The 18,744-nt window shown below is 39.8% G+C and overlaps 1 protein-coding gene across 13 annotated transcripts in view; it reads right to left on the reverse strand.

Moving 5' to 3' along the window:
* The window catches only part of camta1a (calmodulin binding transcription activator 1a), a 740,802-nt gene that overhangs the window by 15,772 nt on the left and 706,286 nt on the right, over positions 1-18,744 (reverse strand). For 10 of the 13 annotated variants that reach the window (XM_061984658.1, XM_061984664.1, XM_061984636.1 and 7 more), the window contains 9 exons: positions 16,264-16,460; positions 16,101-16,179; positions 15,631-15,964; positions 15,054-15,523; positions 10,546-10,724; positions 6,720-6,921; positions 5,946-6,017; positions 5,802-5,822; positions 1,112-1,311 (listed from right to left, as the gene is read on the reverse strand). In XM_061984658.1, the coding sequence (XP_061840642.1) occupies positions 1,112-1,311; positions 5,802-5,822; positions 5,946-6,017; positions 6,720-6,921; positions 10,546-10,724; positions 15,054-15,523; positions 15,631-15,964; positions 16,101-16,179; positions 16,264-16,460 (1,754 nt within the window). The remainder of the gene's footprint in view (positions 1-1,111; positions 1,312-5,801; positions 5,823-5,945; positions 6,018-6,719; positions 6,922-10,545; positions 10,725-15,053; positions 15,524-15,630; positions 15,965-16,100; positions 16,180-16,263; positions 16,461-18,744) is intronic. The other 3 variants (XM_061984687.1, XM_061984651.1, XM_061984644.1) reach the window with 1 other exon arrangement.

The following is an 18,744-nucleotide window of genomic DNA, read 5'->3' on the forward strand; positions in this document are numbered from 1 at the left end:
CTTCCGCCTGCTCCAACATCTCACTCTTCCTTCATACTGGCTTTAAAAAGCAGTAGTTCATCCTCCATAAATTCCGATTAAAAAAGATAAGGTTGTGAATTCTCATTTGTCCAAAAGTAGTCATCTTCAAATCTGTCACTCGTGTGTATCAGGAAGAGTTAAGTGCGCTGCTATGGAAACGGAAATAAATGTGCCGAAGAATTTGTTCCAGCAATGATTAAAATGATCAACATACGGTAAATATTGAACATTTTACATATTGTTATGAACGTGTCTGTTACTATATTATATATATATATACTTTCAGTGTGTATATAAAATGTTGATGGAGGGTTTTAAAGGCCACACTGGTGACTCCCATTAGCCACATCGCTCAAGCGTTTTTTTTTTAAAATCATCATTAGAATAATTTAAAAAAAAGACTTGTGTGTTCTTGTCTTTCATAATGATTGTGATTGATAGGCAAAATTCCAAAAAAAGTGCAGTTCCCCTTTAAAACGTGACGATATTTCTCGATTCAGAAAAAGCTTTCTTGTAGCACAAGGCAGAAGCTTCACCCACTTTTTGAAGTTCACACAAGGGCTAAAGTTCTACAAACAGCTGACACGGACGTGGAGCTTAAGAAACTAAATCACAACGTAGCCACCGTGACTGACAATTCATGCAACATGGAATTGACTGTGCTTGGGCAGGTGAGACGCTCAGCTGCTCTCCTTAATCAGAGTCCAAACAAAAGTAATCACATAGATGCTAAGACGCAATGGAACAGCACTTTAAATATGCTGGCTCATCACCTCAAGCAGCAATAGGCTTATTTAATTTGATCAATTCTGATTTAAATTGTTTAACTTTTTGTTTTCGTTTCAATTTGTGGAAAGAAGCTCAAGAGTCAAACACTAATGCTCAGATTATGCCCGCAAAACCATGACGCATTTCAAAATGCACCTGCATAATTGTTTCATGACTCAGTTAAATAAAAAAAGTCCTTGTCAATGCAGTTTTTTTAAAGATCATGTCAAAATATTGTCTCGTCTGGTGAGCTGAGCGTATCATCACCTACCTAACATACATAATGCAATATGGCTAAGGTCCCCTGACGATGGATGACTACCTCAATTTGTGCTGCACCAGGGCAGCGGCCGACCCACGGTGGTGAGGCTTGAGCCTGCCAAACTCCTTGTAGCTGCGGTAGTATTGCTGAATGAGCATGGCAGCCCTCCTGCTCTGCTGGAACTTCTTCTGCTCGTGGTAGCTACGGAATTTACTCTGGATAAGGATGGCGGCCTGCGTCATCTTCTTATAAAGTGCATACTGTGAGCAAGAAAAAAATCAAAATATCATGCTCTGTCATTGGACTTGTGCAGTGGTACCACAACTTAAGAGCACATTTCGTTCCACGACGAGCTCGTAACTTGAAACACTTAAATAATTAAAATCAAGTTAATCAGTGGTTAGCCCACTCAAAGCACCACCATTTGAACACGTTACATGCCTTTTAAAAGGACAAAAACAACTCTTATATCAGAAATATTGTTTGAAAAAGATTACAATACTACAAACAACTACAGTAGTTTTATGAAGTAATGTAAACATATTGTTCAGCATTGACCTTGGGGAACAGACTTTTGTATGTGTCTCCTATGGGCTGGTTCTGTCATGTAACAAAAGGAACTAGGAAATCACTATTTATGATACGCATGGACGGATTTGGGTGACGGACTGGAAATGTCAGAGATATATGTTACATGAGTTATAAGTGATATGTACGTCTGTGTACCAAAAGTAATGCTCGACTGTCCAGTTTGTTGAGTCTGCAGCTTCTCATACGTGTACGTCAACTGTCTAATCATAACTTGTTTGTTTCTTGTGAAGCCAAAGCAGGAAGAGCAACGTGTAACAATTGATTAACTCCTTATTCAGTCCATCCAGGACTTTGTGATGCTGGGATCGTGCCAATTCGTGCAAATTCGGCCAATCCCTGCGAATTATGTGTGGCCTTGCAACTTTGTCCAATGTCTTCAATGGGGCGGTATTTCTCGGTTGATCATCGGCCGTGCGAGCAACTTGAGGGTTCCAGGTTTTATTGCCGCTTCCGCTATCCTAGTCACTGCTGCTGTGTCCTTGGGCAAAACACTTTACACACATGCTCCCAGTACCATCCACACTGGTTTAAATGTAGCCTTAAGGATGGAGATAATGGGTTTCACTATGTAAAGCGTTTTGAGTCTCTAGAGAAAAGTGGTATATAAATATGATTAACTTCACAAATATAATTCAGTAGTATTAGTTATTTATTGTTAATTAAAACAGTGTACTTGGCAATTAGCTGTCTACTGTTTGTGCTTTTACTGACATCTAGAGTCTACTCTTAGGTCTGTGTGGCAGAGGTGTGGATTTGAGTCACATGACTTGGACTTGAGTCATGAATTTGATGACTTTAGACTCGACTTGACAAAATGCAAAGAGACTTGCAACTCGACTTAGACTTTAACATCAATGACTTGTGACTTCACTTGGACTTGAGCCTTTTGACTTGACATGACTTGCTACTTTCCCCAAAACCCAACGATTAAAAAGTTATCCGGGAGCGCTCAATACCTTCCAATGTGTACGTGTGTGTGTCTGTCAGGGAGTGTGCGCTCTATCAGCGTGTGTGTCTGTCAGTACAATAGCCAATCAAATTAGATCCATGTTGTTTTCTTCCCACGGCATTCATCCAATCAAATTGCAGAACAACCAACGAAGAATAGCTCTCAAACAACGCGCCAGTGAGGAAAAATTACGCCAAAGATAGTTTTTTTCGGGTATTAAAACTACGACTTGGTCAACAAAAAACTAATTGCAACAACTTCCAACTTCGTTCGACTATTGAAGTTGCAAACAGAACGGTAAGTTTTGAATGTAAGCTAACGTTTATTGGCTAAGTAACGTGACTTTTATTTGCTGTGTAGTTAAATCAGTGAGGCTGTAAACTAACGTTATAACCATAGACATCTTATAAGTAGACGCAGCATCGACCGCTACTGCCTACTGCCGCTGACGAGACGCGGGGCCGCCATCTTAGAGTGGTGATCCGCTCCACTCAGTGCAATTCATTTGGCAGGAGCAATAAACTGTCAGCGCATTTAATTCATTTTACCTCACTGAATACCACTGATTTTCACGCGCTATTTTGTCATACGTGTAGCTATGATAAAGGACACATGGTTTGGCGTGTTTTATTATTCATAGTTTGCTTAACAGTAATAGAATATTCTTATATGCTATAAGTGACCAGACGTCCAAGATCAAAACTGGGAATATAATCCCAGAGAAGGGGGAAAAAACGGTCAGCTATTTTTAAATTGAAGGAACAATATGATTAGGTTATATATACATGCATATATCCTGCATAAACAATGTATGAATACATTAGATATCTATATATTTTATAGACTGTATCTCTGTTGCAGCAGCAGAGAGTTTATTCTGTCTTGACACTTTGTATTGATATTTTGTAATACATTCTTCCCTTAAATGATAATGTTTACAGTGATTGTTTTATATGTATTTTTTATGTATGTCGCTTTGGATAAAAGCGTCTGCCAAATACTTTAACATAAACATATATAAACACAAGAAAGTCTTTATATCAGCTAAAACCACCAATTTGTTTCACTAGATTCAGAATAAAACCAACTTCTGTTTTACACAACAATGTTAGTATTTGAATATTGTTACTTGAAGACTTATTCCTGGTTACAATTATACTGTTAAGAAAGTGTTGTCTTATACTTTGCCTAAAATGAGAACACATCATAATCAGTGGCGGCTGGTGAATTTTGTTTTAGGTGGGACTGAAAGTTTGTAAACCAAACCCCTGTAGGAGGGTCATCCTCCCCCAGAAGATTTATTTGTGATTTTCACATACAAATATTGAAGATCTTTGCTCCTTCTCACCTCTGTGGTAATATTATTTTCACAACCAATAGTACGTTAATGTTAAATCTTACTTGTGAAAAGTAATCCCCCGATTCCTATTTTCAACAGTTCGCTCATTTGAGCAGAAAAACGCTGAACACCAGCCCGGCATCTTTGTTTTTTACTTGTCAACTGTCAGTTTAAGCTGCTCGCTGGCTTCTCATCACCACTTCAAGATGGCGGCCCAATTGCTCGCGTCACAGCAGTCAATGCTGCGTCTACTTATAAGATGTCTATGGTTATAACGTCATTGCAAACACGGCAATCTGTTGCGTCCACTGCAGTTCGCTACCTTATTCATACTTTTTGTCAAGTGATTTTTTTTAAGCAGGGTTGGATGAGGTACCTTTACATAACGTTACGTTAGTCAATGTATCACACACAGTAACGTAGCGTTAGACGGCGGTCAGCAACATCGCGTATTTTAGCCACCTACGAAAAAACAAACATAGTCAAATAAAGGTCAATTAAAATGTATACTATATTAAAAATATGTATACATATTGCATAGGGTCCTGACATCTAAAAAGTACAACTCTGTTCATTGTTTTGTTCATGTATTTGTTATGTTTTTCATGTGTACGCACACATAAACACACATACAGTATGAGATGAGATCAATGAAATAAGGTAAGAACAGGATATAAACTGCTGTGGAACTAGTTACAATGCAATTTGCCATGGAAATACAATGTTAACACTTTTGTGCAAATAAGTACAGTTGCACTTGTTTTTTCAAATGTGTTTATTCTGTAAAGAAATTAGTTAAATGTTTAAAATGACTGGTTAATAGTGCTATTATGAAGTGCAATGTCAGCACAATTTTTTTCCCTGCAATATCAAATGCACTTGTTTTAATAAATAAATACAGCAATTTAAAATGATAAATGATAAATGGGTTGTACTTGTATAGCGCTTTTCTACCTTCAAGGTACTCAAAGCGCTTTGACACTACTTCCACATTTACCCATTCACACACACATTCACACACTGATGGAGGGAGCTGCCATGCAAGGCGCTAACCAGCACCCATCAGGAGCAAGGGTGAAGTGTCTTGCTCAGGACACAACGGACATGACGAGGTTGGTACTAGGTGGGGATTGAACCAGGGACCCTCGGGTCGCGCACGGCCATTCTTCCATTGCGCCACGCCGTCCCTACACAATACACAATCTGTGTAAATATATTAGTCTGTGGTCAAAAGGACTTGAAAGGACTTAAAACTCAAAATGCAGGACTTGGGACTTGACTTGAGACTTTCCAGTCTTGACTTTGGACTTGACTCGGGACTTGCCTGTCTTGACTCGGGACTTGACTCGAGACTTGAGGGCAAAGACTTTAGACTTGCAAAACAATGACTTGGTCCCACCTCTGCTGTGTGGTATAAAATGAGTAAAACATTTTGTTTTCCAATTTGTGTTGCAATCCTGTGCTTTTTGAAGTGGGTGGTATAAAAATTTAGAACACTGACAACACATTCATAAAATCAGAAGTTGATTCAATGTTATTTCAAAAAACTAAACGTTGCAACTTTTGCCAGCAACTTTCTGAAATAGCTGCCGCTAATTCAGGATTTTTACACTGCAACAATAACAAAAAAATGCAGTGAAATCCTAGATGGACTGAGTATTTCTCCAACAGCACAACCTTAGGACAAATACTACTTCCAACGGCGGCGGTGTAGGTTCATGACTCTAACTCTGCTCACGACTCAAAGCGGAACGAGAGGCGGAGGGACAGCTCGTATCTCAAATTACTCGTAAATTGAGGTACCACTGTACTTCTGCAAGATTCAGACAGTTTTGAGATGAATTTAACTGCTGGTTGTGAAGATGTTTTACCTTCAAGGCTATCCATGTAAGCTTGCATAAAAGAAAGATATGCAATGTTAATGGTGTATGGTGATTTCATATGAAATAAACTGGAGTATCATTTTTCAAATTAATCCTAGACTGATGCAATTGCATTCAAATAAATGTTCCTACCTGTCTGTATTTCTTGTAACAACGCTGAATAACAGCAGCAGCTACTTCCTGTTGCTCTCGGAGTGGCCGCCCCTGTCAGAGAGTAGAGCGGGATGGATCAGAGGTAATTATTATTATCAACTATTTGCCACTCTGGTGGCTCCGTCCAGTCTCTTCAGTATGTTTATGTGCACACCACTCTGGTATGTGTCCAGCCTCGGTGGGAAGCTGGGAGATGGAAATGTTGAGTTGCCAAAGGTCCCCCTCAGTATTGGCTTGTAGGCACAGTAGATGACAAAGAACAGCAAACAGTTTATTGTATGAAGAAAACAAAAGTAGTGAGGAGAAGAGGAACAAAATAGGGAGAAGGTGTTGGACGAGCTAGTTAACAACAAGCAGCAGCAGGCTCAATACATCAAACTGAAAGCAGGTAAAGCTCAATGTCTAATAAGAGGAGCAATATGGGGGAAAATGCAATTGTTCCTCTAAGCAAGGTCATGCTCTCCTCAAGCCATCTTCTCATGCTGAAACCACAGGGACAATTTTTTTTAAATATTTCTGTTTATGTTGTCATGTGTACATTCATAAAATAATAAAAACAACAACAACAATACAACAGGTGGACCGGAAAGTGTGCAAAAGACTCCACAAAAAACAATGATATTCACTGCAAAAATTATAGCTTCCCTTTGAAGCTTTGGACCAAATAAAATAAAAGCCCCAAAGTGCACAAATACACACTTTTCACTGCACGCTGCAGCGCTGACATTATATGGTGTCCAAGTGGGTCTGTACCTTGTACTTGTGGAAGGCTGTCTGAACTAGGCGGGCAGCTTCGTATAGTTCTCTCTGTTCTGGATCAGACAGAGTCAGCTGGGCCAGGTCTCTCTCCACCTTGCTGTTGGAGGCATTAAGGAACTCATTCCAGTCTGCAGGCGATGGAAGTGTGGACCTCTCCAGGGGCCCCTCTCCCAGTGGGGACCCATCAGGACTCAGGCTGGGGTTGGACAATGGGGTCAAAGTTTCATTATACAGACATCTGTATCATTGATTTCATAGCACACTATGCACACGGTGCTCAATAGACTCAATTGCCACATCATTTGGTCTACACACCCCAAATTAACACTTTATTCCTGTACTTGCATGCTGTACATGTGACTCTACTATACAGAGACATATTAGAAACACATGTCAGTATGATACAGTGCAGTTCTACTAATATAAATAATAATTAAACGAATACAGCTCTAACCATGTCAATGAAAACTTAGGTTTATTACTGTATTTTTGTTGTAAAGGCTGACTTTTTATATAAAAAATATATTGTACAGTGGAACCTCCAATTACAACTTTTCCAAATACGAACCAATGCCTTTTTTAAATTTTTTATACCCCGCCTTCCGCCCGATTGTAGCTGAGATAGGCTCCAGCGCCCCCCGCAACCCCGAAGGGAATAAGCGATAGAAAATGGATGGATGGATATTTTTTTTTTTTTTTCCCAAGATGGCGCCGCTGTAGTGGCTGCTGTTGGCAGGAGCTCGGTGCTCTTGTATCTTCCTTTTGTGTTCCTGATGTTTCCCTCTTGTTTTCATGTTTTTTTTTTTGCCTTTTGGTTAGGGACCCTTAGGGACTGTGCGACAAGGGGTGGCACTTTCGTGACTTCTGCGGTGCTTTTTTGTGAACTTCTGGGCTGGGTCTCTGCCACACCAGAGTCGGTTTGGAAAGACTGGAGGAGATGCGGATGAAGAGACAGGGCTGCGAGCCAGCGCTGAGCGCCGGGACGGACAAGCTTCACAGTGTCTTGGCTGAATGAGCAGGTATCGGACACCTCGGTCTCCTTAGACACATCCTCGCTCATCCATGCAGACTGGACACTGGCCGAGAGTTAGTGGGCGGCCGAGGGTGGAGTCGGCTCTCTCGGTTGCTTTGTTGGGTCTGCTCCTGTCTCTGGCCATGCTCCCCCCACCCCAGCAGACGAGGGCGTGGAACAGAGGCCACCACAGTGTATATGGGTGTTGAAATTATGTTTTTGTCTGGTTGATTGTCTATGCATGGTGCAATCGTGTGTGTGCAATATATATCCATCCATCCATTTTCTACCGCTTGTCCCTTTTGGGGTCGCAGGAGCCTATCTCAACTACAATCGGGCGGAAGGCGGGGTACACCCTGGACAAGTCGCCACCTCATCACAGGGCCAACACAGACAGACAACATTCAAACTCACATTCACACACTAGGGCCAATTTAGTGTTGCCAATCAACCTATCCCCAGGTGCATGTCTTTGGAGGTGGGAGGAAGCCGTAGTACCCGGAGGGAACCTACGCAGTCACGGGGAGAACAAGCAAACTCCACACAGAAAGATCCCGAGCCCGGGATTGAACTCAGGACTACTCAGGACCTTCGTATTGTGAGGCAGATGCACTAACCCCTCTCCCACCGTGCTGCCCGCAATATATATTATTGGTTAATTATTTTTTGTTGTTTTACTTGTACTTTAGTAGCAGTATGTAGAAATGACACTGCTGGAGTGTCAGCTGGTTGCATCAGCTCTGCTCTTTTAATGTCTTTAATGTCCTTTGCGTTCATTGATGTTTCCATCTTACACACATGTTTATGTGTGCTATGGCTATGAGTTTTTATGTTCCTTGGCCTCAGTCTGGACCCCCTCTCCAGGGGCCCAGGCTTAGACTGTGTATTTTTTTGTTTTTACTCACCCCCCTCCCCAGCGTTTACCTGTTTCTCAACTTTTTTTTTTGGAATAGGCCCTGAAGTTGGCAACCCCGTCAGCGATCCTGTTCTGTCTCCCTGTAATGTTTGTCTGATCTTGGGATTGTGCTGAAAATCTTAATTTCCCCTCGGGGATTAATAAAGTACTTCTGATTCTGAACAAAAATCTGCTACCGCATACAACCTTTATCTCCACATACAAGTTTTTCAGTGTAGTTTCTCAGCAATTTTGTGCATGCTCTGCAGCGTCGCTCAGAGTCGGTAGAGAAGCTCTTGACAGGGGCAGAAGAGGAGGAGGCAGGAGAAGATGTTATTGAGTCCTGACAGAGTCTGACGCTCGTTTGAAACGTTATTGCAGATTTTAACACGCTAACAACCTTCCAGAGTTCCACCATCGTATATAAACTCGCACAAATGCTTGTCCTCGTCACACCAGCAGCACAACACTTCCTCGTTGTCAGTCACACACACGACGGGTTGCGTTTACGAACACTATAATTTTTAACATCCAACATACTGTATTATATTATCATTTTCATGATAAATACCGTTATATTACATATGGGATTTATTGGTCTTTGTAGGGAGCCGGTTGAGGAGCCGTTTCTTTCAAACAGCCGTTTAAAAGACTGGCTCGCTATTATATATATATATATATATATATATATATATATATATATATATATATATATATATATATAGTCAAGGTTTCTGTGGTTTATCCGGTATACAGTGCTCAATACCGGGGTAGAGCGGAACATACGTTAGGTCAACAAACCTGCGAAACAGGCTTGTAGGGATGATATAGCCTTTGGGTTTTTTCCTGACCCAACGTATATATATATATATTTTTTATAAGTAGCCCTATCACATAATAAAACCTTAATAAGTAGTCTCCTGTTCCACGCCCTCGTCTGCTGGGGTGGGGGGAGCATGGCCAGAGACAGGAGCAAAACCAACAAAGCAACCGAGAGAGCCGACTCCACCCTCAGCCGCCCACTTACTCTCGGCCAGTGTCCAGTCTGCATGGATGAGCGAGGATGTGTCTAGGGAGACCGATAATAAAACCTTAATAAAACCTTATTATGTGATAGGGCTACTTATATTGTATTTTTTTTAATTTTTTTTAATCAAAGAAACAATTTCTGGTAGCAGTTATAAGATAAGATGTGGATAACAAAATGTCAATTGACACCAATATATTATTGGACTTTTCCTGAAATTATGTCTATCATTTTTTAATGTGTTTTCGTTGAAAACATTCTGTAAGCATATCCCCATGCTTTGACAGTAACATTACTATTTTGAATTTCCCTTCATCTAAAAAATATTAGTAGCACAAGAGCATTTGAACAACACAGAATAAAATACACAAATAATAAGTAAGGTAATAAGGTATACATGTATATGAAAGTATACATAAAACTATAATAAAAATTAGGACATGATGAAAATATAAATACAGATTTGTACTTCCCCTACCAGGTTTCTGCATGTGTATCAAAAACTTATTGCAAACAAATGGCTCGCAACTGCGAATCTGTTCTCATCCTTCACTCAAAGAGTCGTTCAAAAGACTTGTTCATCAACATCACATCTCTACTTAATATTGCCTTCAAAGTGTACACAGATCACACGTTTTTTACTAAAATAGTGACTTTTGTTAAGGATGGAACCAATTACCCATGTTTCCATTATTTCTCATAGGGAAATTAGTTCCCAAATACCAATTACCGGTAATTGCAAACCCAAATCAAGAACAATTAAGTTTGTAATTGGAGGGTCCACTGTATTGAGTTTAATTAAATAGTACAGATGTCCAGTATCTGACGATGCATTTTGTGTGAGTATGAAAACTAGTGCTTCCCTCTACACTAAGTCATTTCTTACCGTAAGTGTAGGATGCTTGGCAGCTGCTCTACATCTCCCAGGTAGTTGGCCAGCCAGTTCATGGTGCTGTTAACCCCAGATGTGTCTACCGGTAAAATGTCTGCTGCAGTAAAGTTCTCCCTCTTGATTCTCTCCGGCGTTGCCTCAATGATGTGTTCTGCCAGAGTCATCATGTTTGCCTATTTTGTTGAGACAAGAAAACAGACAAGTATGACTAGGGATGGATGCTGAAAGACCACCAATTCTAAAATAAACATGGTTTTATTATGTGATAGGGCTACTTATAAAACCACAACATGGCAGGAAAGTCTTAGGGCCTGGTCTACTGAGATCCAAACAACAAGTGCGAGTGGGGGTTATTGCAGGCGATCTACTTAGACAGCGTGTACAATTAATAACAAGTGCAAAAGTGGTGCAGACCGTCCTATTTAAAGTACCAGTAGAGTGGAAAAGCAAGTTGCCTCTATATTGAAGCTATTATACATACCTGATTTATGACACCAAAATACTTCCAAAGTTTGCGAATAAATAGATATGATCAAAATAGTATTAATCTCACGGAGATTCCCGAGCCATTTTGAGAGATAATGAGAAAGCCAGTCACGTGATTCGTTACGTAACGTTAGGAACCAAAGATCCCTTCCCCATCAACAACAATGCAAATCAAGCAGACCTTTTGAGAGTCAACAGTGATTACATTAGGAGAAATTATGATCCAGAAGCTTATATTTTTGAACCCCAACACAAAGAGGATGAGCAATAAATGTTGGAAGCCGAGCGCTAAATGGATGCAGTTTTATTGTAGATGCTAAACATACAAACTAACCATAATAAAACAAACACTTACTGTAATATTGTGGACTGACGGCACGCTCATATAGTTCATTAGATAAATATTAAATTACAATCCTCACAAAGAGTTAAAAAAAAGTTGCCTCAACCACGTCTTTTTTGCCATCTCGGGAGATGTCAAAGTTGATCAGTCTTTCGGTCCATGGCCACATTTGTCTACTACCTGGTGAGAGATGCATGAACTATAATCTAGAATGAACTATTAGCAAGTTTGAAACAAAGCAGAAGCAGCCGGCAGTTTAGTGTGTCAACAATAACAGCACAAGCCAGCTTTAGCACACTGTTTTCAATGAGCCGCTAAAATAGTCTGTCTATGTTGGTGCTTATAATAACAATATCATTCATATTTGGTTAATTTTCAGGTCATGACATATAAATGGAGTTTTGTTGGCGGTTTTTAAATGTTCTTTAGAGGGTATATTGGGTGCAATAGAGGACCTTCCATCTGTTGACTCAATTGTTAGCTATTTGTTTACGATTTCAAATGCATAAAAAGTTGAACATATGTGTTCTTGTCTTACATAAGGATTGTGAATGATAAACAGCACATCTCTTTCCAATGTTTGCGCATTTCCAGTACGACTGATCTGATAATATGGTCAGAGTGCAGAAGCGTTACTACAGTGAAGTAGAATCTATGTAAATTGTCGAAGATATTTAAAGCTGACTATTCAAAATGGCTGACTGAATTTGTGGCATTTTGTAATGTTTAGACAATATTTTCACATACTCTGCGGATTGCAAATACAATTGGATATGGTTTAATGGATACAATGAAACACAAATAAGCATATAACGTTTGCTTGTAATACAACTGTCACCATGGAGAAACTCATTTCCCTCTACATTCATCTTGTAATGCTCTCCAACCTGTGGTGTTTAGCAATGTTGTCGAACAAGCAGCACATCAATATAATCTGTACCATCCTTTCTACAATATCGAATCGCAATATAGAGAACAGAACCTATATTTAACACGCTGACAGTATTCTCTATATGAAAAAAACAACCGCTATTTAAAATAAGAAACGCCAGCAGACACAAAACTAATTTGTTTGACTCATCCATTTAAGTCATCAAGCAGCTATAAAATTATATTATATTGCTGAATAGACAATAGTTCCAATATTTTTTTTAATTTTTACCAGTCCCAATATGTTGACACCACACAGATGGAATAGTCTCTCTCTCGCTTAATCATCTGTCTTTGCAGCACAATCGCCTCCTTTCTCACAGCCATTTTGCAAATGTGCCGGTTTGCATAAACATTTCAGACGTACTAAATATAAATGCAAAACATTTTTATTTTTGATGAATTACATTGTGTGTGATAAATGGATTTGATTTGCATCTTCTTCACTAATCTGGGCATTCTAATGCAGTGTTTTTCAACCTTTTTTGAGCCAAGGCACATTTTTTTCATTGAAATCCCGAGGCACACCACGAGCAGAAAACATAAAAAAAATGAAACTCAGCAGCCGATATTGACAGTAAAAAGTTGTTCTCGCAATTGTTGGATATAAATTCAAACCATAACCAACCATGCATCATTATAGCTCGTCTCAAAGTAGGTGTACTGTCACGACCTGTCACATCACGCCGTGAATTATTTTGAGTTTTTTGGTGTTTTCCTGTGTCTAGTGTTTTAGTTCTTGTCTTGCGCTCCTATTTTGTTGTTGATTGTCATGTCATGTACGGATGTACTTTGTGGACGCCGTCTGCTGCTCCACAGCAGTAAGTCTTTGCTGTCGTCCAGCATTCTGTTTTTGTTTACTTTGCAGCCAGTTCAGTTTTAGTTTGGTTTTGCATAGCCTTCCCTAAGCTTCAATGCCTTTTCTTAGCAGCACATGCCTTTTGTTTATTTTTGGTTTAAACATTAGATACCTTTTTACCTGCACACTACCTACCGCTGTCGTCTGCATATTGTAATTACGACAAACCATGTTCCTGACATCCACAAAGCAATTAGCTTTGTTGATGTCTGCCACCTACTGATATGGAAGAGTATTACACGGTTACTCTGCCGCGCTTTAGACAGCACATACACCCAACAATGGCACATTATTTGCGGATTATAATTACTGGTTTGCACAAAATATTTTTAACCCAGTTAGGTGAAATGACATCATCTCCCACGGCCTATTAGACTGTATCTCACGGTACACTAGTGTGCCGCGGCACAGTGGTTGAAAAACACTGTTCTAATGATTAGCATATATTCTGCAAATTCATAAACAGAGACACATTAAATGGATTGTGCTCTCTATTTTGCGCCCTTTGGGCACAAGCTTAGTAGATCAGGTTTGCATGCGCCATAAAGTTTGCATGGGTTTTAATACACAGTACGCAAACCTTACTTACTTGTTACTTTTTATATGACACAGCGCTTATATGCCCAATCAATAATCACTAAACTCAATAGAAGAAGTAAGGCATATTATTTCCAGGCTCACGTAACCGCGGACAGTCACATAATTGGCCAGTAAAACAGAATCCACTGATAAACGCAACATAAAAAAAAGGAAATTGACCTTAATGTAAGTGAAATGTTGTCATTGTGAGAAGAGACATTTATTTTGGAAAATAAAGAGTGCCCATTTATCCCCGACTCCACTTAAACACCCCGTCCTTAACTAAACAATGTGTAGACGGACCCTTGAAACAGCGACTAAACTACGAAGCTAAAACTAACAAAGAACAATCCATACACACACAACACATCTCTTCTGCTTGTGATGTTGTAAATTCCATCATCGATGCTACATTTATTAACTTGAGAGGCCCACTCTTTTTTTACAGCCTCAAGTCGCCTGTTTACTCGTCAAGCTAAGAACAACAGCACAGCACACTTCCCCCTTCACAATAATAGCGCGGTGTGTCACAGCCGGTCTGACTGCGACAACAAAATAAAGGTTTCAAAAAAAGTGCTTTACACAAGCATAATGTACTTAAAGCAATTATTGATGCATTTACAAAATGATTATGTTTTGACTTAAGATACTGGTCAAAATTGTCCAAAGATGTATTATACCAATAAATCTGAGGATTTTTGCTTTCAATTAACTATAGTAATAATTAACTAAAATATCCCCCCATCCATTTTCTACCGCATGTCCCTTTTGGGGTCGCGGGGGGTGCTGGAGCCTATCTAGTTTTATTACATTTTATTTAACACAAATAGCACACACTCTATGGTGGTAAAAAAGTGTAAAAGGTAAAAAATATCTGAATTAAAAACTAATTGGAAAAACTGAATTGTATTGTTTTTTTTATGTAGCTATTGGTATTTATATTTATTGTTGTTGCTATTATTTTACTTGTTGTGGTTTATTCGTTACTAATTTATATCCAGGTGTTTTTTAGACTATATTTAAAGTTGAGTTTTGGTGGTACAATAAATACTCTTGTTTTCAAATTAATGAATAATCGTGTACCGCGTTGTCCCTTTCGGGGTTGCGGGGGGTGCTGGAGCCTATCTCAGCTGCATTCGGGCGGTAGGCTGGGTACACCCTGGACAAGTCGCCACCTCATCACAGGGCCAACACAGATAGACAGACAACATTCACACTCACATTCACACACTAGGGCCAATTACAATATCAATCAAAATAATATTTTGATGATTGAAATGATTCCCTGCCAACTTGTGGTCTTACCTGCAGGTCATCCATCTGCGTAAGACAGTCCTGATTCTCCAGATCCTCCCGATAGGCTAGCATTTCTGCATCAGCCATGTCTCTGTCTGCCATCACCAGCATGCCAAGCTGTTCTCGCTGACGTAACCTGGTGACAATCTTTTCCTTTCCTAAAGTGCTGCTCCCGCTGACCCCTAACCCCTTCCTCCCTATGCTGCTGCAGGAGAAACTCTCCCTGGGGCTCCATCTGGCTGTACCTGTGCTACCTCCAGTTGACAGGCCATTTTCAGCGCCCTCTGAGGGCTGGGTCTTGGGGCTGGTGGACAGTTTATGGAGCTGCTGCTGCTCGAGGCTAAGAGGAACGGACATGGCCTTGTCAGGCCGCGTCTGAAACAGTTCTGGGTTGGGTTTATGCTTTTTAGCTAGTGGAAGATCTCTTTGGCCCTCGCTGGTGTAGTAGCTGGAAGGCTCAGACCGAGGCCTCCTCAGGTCTGCAAAATACACAATATTTTACGGTTAGCTGCAGAAATAAAGAGAAAGTATTGACACAATATTTGATTTTTAAATGTGAAGCCAAGTACAAAAGGCAGCCACTTGCCTGGATTGAGGCTGGATGTGGTTGTCGTGGTAGCAGAACCTACTCTTTTACCACCAGGCGCAGAAACACTATCATTTGCCCAACTGAGCATCCAACTGTCTGTTGTAGGGGTGTCTGGAGAGAAAGACATGTGAGATGCAGGGGGTAGAGGAGCTTGTGGCTGCTGCTCCTCCCGCTGCAGTTTCTCCAGACATTCAGCGAGTTTGGTATGACCACGAGAACGGGCGATCGAAAGTGGTAGGCGGCCAAGAGAATCTGGAATGACCAGAGCCCGTCGATCCCATTTATACAGGACCACAGCTGCCTCCAGGTGACCAAGCGCACATGCCCACATCTAGAAAATCACACATTGGAGAAAGAGCAGCAATGAGACACCCACTGGGTGGATTTGATCAAATGATCATCAACATTTCCCACACAAACTATAATGTTTCATCATTAATTAAACCAAAGACACTAAGCTCTCTTACCAGAGGCGTGCAGGAGAAATGATCCACATTAAGAGGGTCCACTTCTAACTCCAAATCAATACTATCAGCATGCTTAGTGCTGGATTGAGGACAAGAAAACAATTAGGTGGCATGCAACCGACATTAAAAACCGCACCACTCCTGTATTGTGTTTTCTTCTTACCGCCACTTGATGAGTGTTTGGATGAGGGTGGCATAGCCCTGGCCAGCAGCCAGGTGAAGGAGTGTCATGCCTCGGAAAGTCTTTGAGTGGATTAAATGTTTGGATTTGACCCAGCAAGCTCGACTCATCATCTTCTCACAAACCACCACGACACGACTCTCGAAGGAGCTGCTGGCCTGCGTTTGGCCGGATACACACTGCCCCAAAAAAAACAGCGCAACATTTTTATTGGTGGTTTTATATCCTCTGCTAACAACATAGCCATCCCTTTATATTCATATTTTTGTGTCCTGCTATTGTTAACATGAGTGGTGCAAATCACAGACATAACTCAGCAAAGATGACGATGATGATCCATAAAGTGGGTTCGGAATTAAAACAATGTACAATAACATGGTTGCATTACTGAGTACATCCTAAAACTAGTATCTAATGTAAGTTCATTTTGTTATAATTATAGATTTCAGTCTTTTACGGGTAGGATATTTTAATTACCAAATTAGAACTGTAAGGCATGAGACTTGAACTGGATAAGAACTTAGCCAAATATGTGAAGCTTGCGAACACACGACTTCAGCGCTAAATATATTACGGCATACCAGGGATCAATATTGGGACCAAAATTGTTCAATCTAACTAACATTTGTCAAGTTACTAAGGACTTAAAGGTAATACTATTTGAAGACGATATGACTAGATTTTGTTCAGGAGAGAACACTCAGAAGCTAATACAAATAATAACAGCAGAAATTAGTAAACAAAAGAGATGGTTTGCCAAAAAAAAAAAACAGACTATTCTTGAATCTAAGTACAGTAAAAATAAAATAATGCTGTTTGGTAACAGTGGGAAAGATAGTTAAACACACAAAAAAGAGACGAAGAAGACATTCACAGAGTAAAATCAATCACATTTCCATATGTATAATAATAGATGATTAAATTAACTCTAAAGCTCATATAAAAATATACAACATAAGTTGGCAAGAAATACGTCAATAATGAATGAATCAAAATATGGACTGAACCAAAAATCACTCCACAATCTCTACTGTTCGCTAGTGTTACCATTTCTGAGTTATTGTGTAGAAATATAGGTAAAATAACTACAAAAACTGTTTTACATTCACTAACCATTTTACAAAGCTGCAATATACATAAAGGTTCTGGAGAACTTTCAAACCCTTTATGTATTGAACCAAAAATATTGAAATTCAATAATTTGGTGCATTTGCAAACAGTTAAAATTATGCACAAAGCAAACAATAACCTGCCATCTAAGAATGTACAACAATTATTTTTGACAAAAGAGGAGAAATATAACCTTAGGTAAATATTTTACCATTTGTATGCACCTAAAACACTTAAAACCTTTATTATATCCAGTGACGTGCAGTCACTGGAGGCAGTTGAGGCGGGGCCTCATGTGCCATCATGGAAAGAAAAAAAATGTGAAAATAAAAAAAATTAATTAAATTGTTATATGTATCCAGTGATTATACTATAACGTTATTTTCCATTTACCTTCACCAGTTTTAGATTATTTTTATTCAAAATCGCTGAATTTTTACATTTGCCGTTCAAATACTGAGAAGAGACAGTGCGGTGAACAGAGGCCAGTTCAGGCACGTCACTGCGTTGTGCCTCACCATGGATTGCGGACTCGGCTAACTGCTGGCCTACTGTGCAGTGAGACAGTATTGCTATATGAATTATATTATACATTTCCATAGTTTAGTTAGCTGAGGTATATAATGTAGTGTATTTTGTCAACAACTGTATGTGTGTAACGTATTTCTTGTGCTGAGCGATCATAAAACGGCTGCAAAAGACGCACTGGCTGAGGCTCGCAGTAATCCCGCCTCCTGCACCCCCGCCGTAGAATGCACCCCCTGACGGGAGTGTTATATCAACTAAAGCCCACACTTAAACTTTCCACGTGCAAGATTTTATCTATTTAAAAAAGTTATTTCATAAGAAGCCAAAAAATGCAAAAACAATAATGTTGGTGTTGGAGGAGTTGTGAATGACTGCAGGGCCACAACATTAGGTACACCTGCAGACTGCAGGTGTACCTAATTCACAACTCCTCCAACACGAACATTATTGTTTTTGCACTTTTTGGCTTCTTATTAAATAACTTTTGTAACCTATTTTTATGGGCTTTCCTCTTTGTGATGTTAAGTTCCTGTTATGCGCTGTTATACAGTATATGCCTTGAGCTCTTATTTTGAAGGCGCTTAGAGCGGAAGTGATGACACGTTGGAGTGGAGCGGAGGTTTTTGAAAGAAGGTAAATAAAGTGGTCCTGGTGTAAACTGGAGCCTCCGTGTTTGTTATTTTGTAGTTTCATACAGTATAGGCGACATTTATAAACCCTCGGTTACACTTTTTTAAATAGATTCAATCTTGCACGTGGAAAGTTGAAGTGAGGGCTTTAGTTGATATAACACTCCCGTCAGGGGGTGCATTCTACGGTGGGGGT

Source organism: Nerophis lumbriciformis, linkage group LG01 (genome assembly GCF_033978685.3).
Source record: "Nerophis lumbriciformis linkage group LG01, RoL_Nlum_v2.1, whole genome shotgun sequence".
Classification (NCBI taxonomy): Eukaryota; Metazoa; Chordata; class Actinopteri; order Syngnathiformes; family Syngnathidae; genus Nerophis; species Nerophis lumbriciformis.